The sequence below is a fragment of the Capsicum annuum genome, unplaced genomic scaffold (genome assembly GCF_002878395.1).
Source record: "Capsicum annuum cultivar UCD-10X-F1 unplaced genomic scaffold, UCD10Xv1.1 ctg348, whole genome shotgun sequence".
In the NCBI taxonomy this organism is placed as follows: domain Eukaryota; kingdom Viridiplantae; phylum Streptophyta; class Magnoliopsida; order Solanales; family Solanaceae; genus Capsicum; species Capsicum annuum.
Window position 1 is genome coordinate 1 of NW_025841670.1, and position 1,289 is coordinate 1,289.

The 1,289-nt window shown below is 37.9% G+C and overlaps 1 protein-coding gene across 1 annotated transcript; it reads right to left on the bottom strand.

Moving 5' to 3' along the window:
• Positions 1–66: 66 nt before the first annotated feature.
• Positions 67–1,283, bottom strand: LOC124891392. The gene is made up of 2 exons (XM_047403134.1): positions 1,224–1,283; positions 67–934 (listed from the first exon to the last, which is right to left on the bottom strand). The coding sequence occupies exons 1-2, from the start codon at positions 1,261–1,263 to the stop codon at positions 573–575; spliced, it is 402 nt and encodes a 133-aa protein (XP_047259090.1). The 5' UTR covers positions 1,264–1,283; the 3' UTR covers positions 67–572.
• Positions 1,284–1,289: the final 6 nt, after the last annotated feature.

Here is a 1,289-nt window from a genome sequence, read left to right on the forward strand (position 1 = left end):
ATTTTTCATTTTGTGCTTGTAATGTTCTACTTCAAACAGATGTTCACAAAGGGATTGTTCTTAATATTCATAAATGCAAAAGCACAAGTACAATAAGTCGAATCAGATGCAGAATCAATGATTTGTACAAAATACTTTGCTTGACATTATTGAGTCAAGAGTTATCATATGAGAACAGCACTGATAGGCTTGCAACAAAGTCTCAAAAAGAGGAGCTACCAACAGTTCTACCAAATTTAGCTAGAACTGTAGAGGTCTAAAACAACTTTATCTACTAATTCTTGGAGAATATGCCTAGCAACTTCAGTGCCACATTCATATTCTTCAATCTCGAAGTCCGTACATTTACCCAAAGAATGGCTCATATCCCATTCTATTAGCTCGTTTGGGATCAAACCAACAAATTGTGTCCACTCTTCGACCTCATCAATAATATCAGCAATCAGAATCTCTTTGGTCATACTTGATGGTAGTTTGGTACAGGTTCTGAAACCAGAATCAGAGATTGGAGAAAATTTTGAGTCTAGGTACTCTAATAGACAATCAAAGGCGAATCCTTTAAGCTGATTCATCTATTTTGGGTCATTACAGCCAAGAAACTCACCGAAAGCCATCCACAGAAAACTCGAAAACATTTCATGTTCATTGAGGAGAAAATGGCTCACAGAGAACCCATCCTCTACAGGGAGAGCCTGTTGTTGAGGTGTAGTTCCAAATATGAGTTCAGCATTCAAAATGACCTGTTTTGCGTAGCTGAGTTTGCTTCCTTTTAACTGATTAATCTTGCTGAGCACTCCAGAAACGTTATGAATCAGTTCTCTGCAACTCCTCCTGGTGGATAATGAGGTCTCACAATCCGAAAGATCTCTACCAGGTTCTGGAAAGTGTGGTTCATCATCAACAGAGTCCACTGATTCAGCAAGCACTTTGTCCTCTGGAAGAAATCAAGCATCATATTTATTAGAAGCATGGATGCATGAAATCCAAGTTCAGAGTTGTCTTATTTTTTTAATTTATGTATTTGAGGGAAAGAAAGGAATTAAGCAAATAGTAAAATGTCGAATCAGGGACCATACTTGAGTTACTATTGGGACTGCTGGAGAGGTAGCTGTCTGTTGAATGGTGATCAAGTGAATTCCCAACTAAATCTGCTTCATCTTCCAAAGGAGAAAAATATCTTGTAGGATAAGTGAGAGCACATTTAGCTATAAACCTTTGAAAACCTGGTTCTGAACTCTTTATTTCGGCCATCTCAAAATCCATATCTTCTTTATCAGATCCGCCAGGTC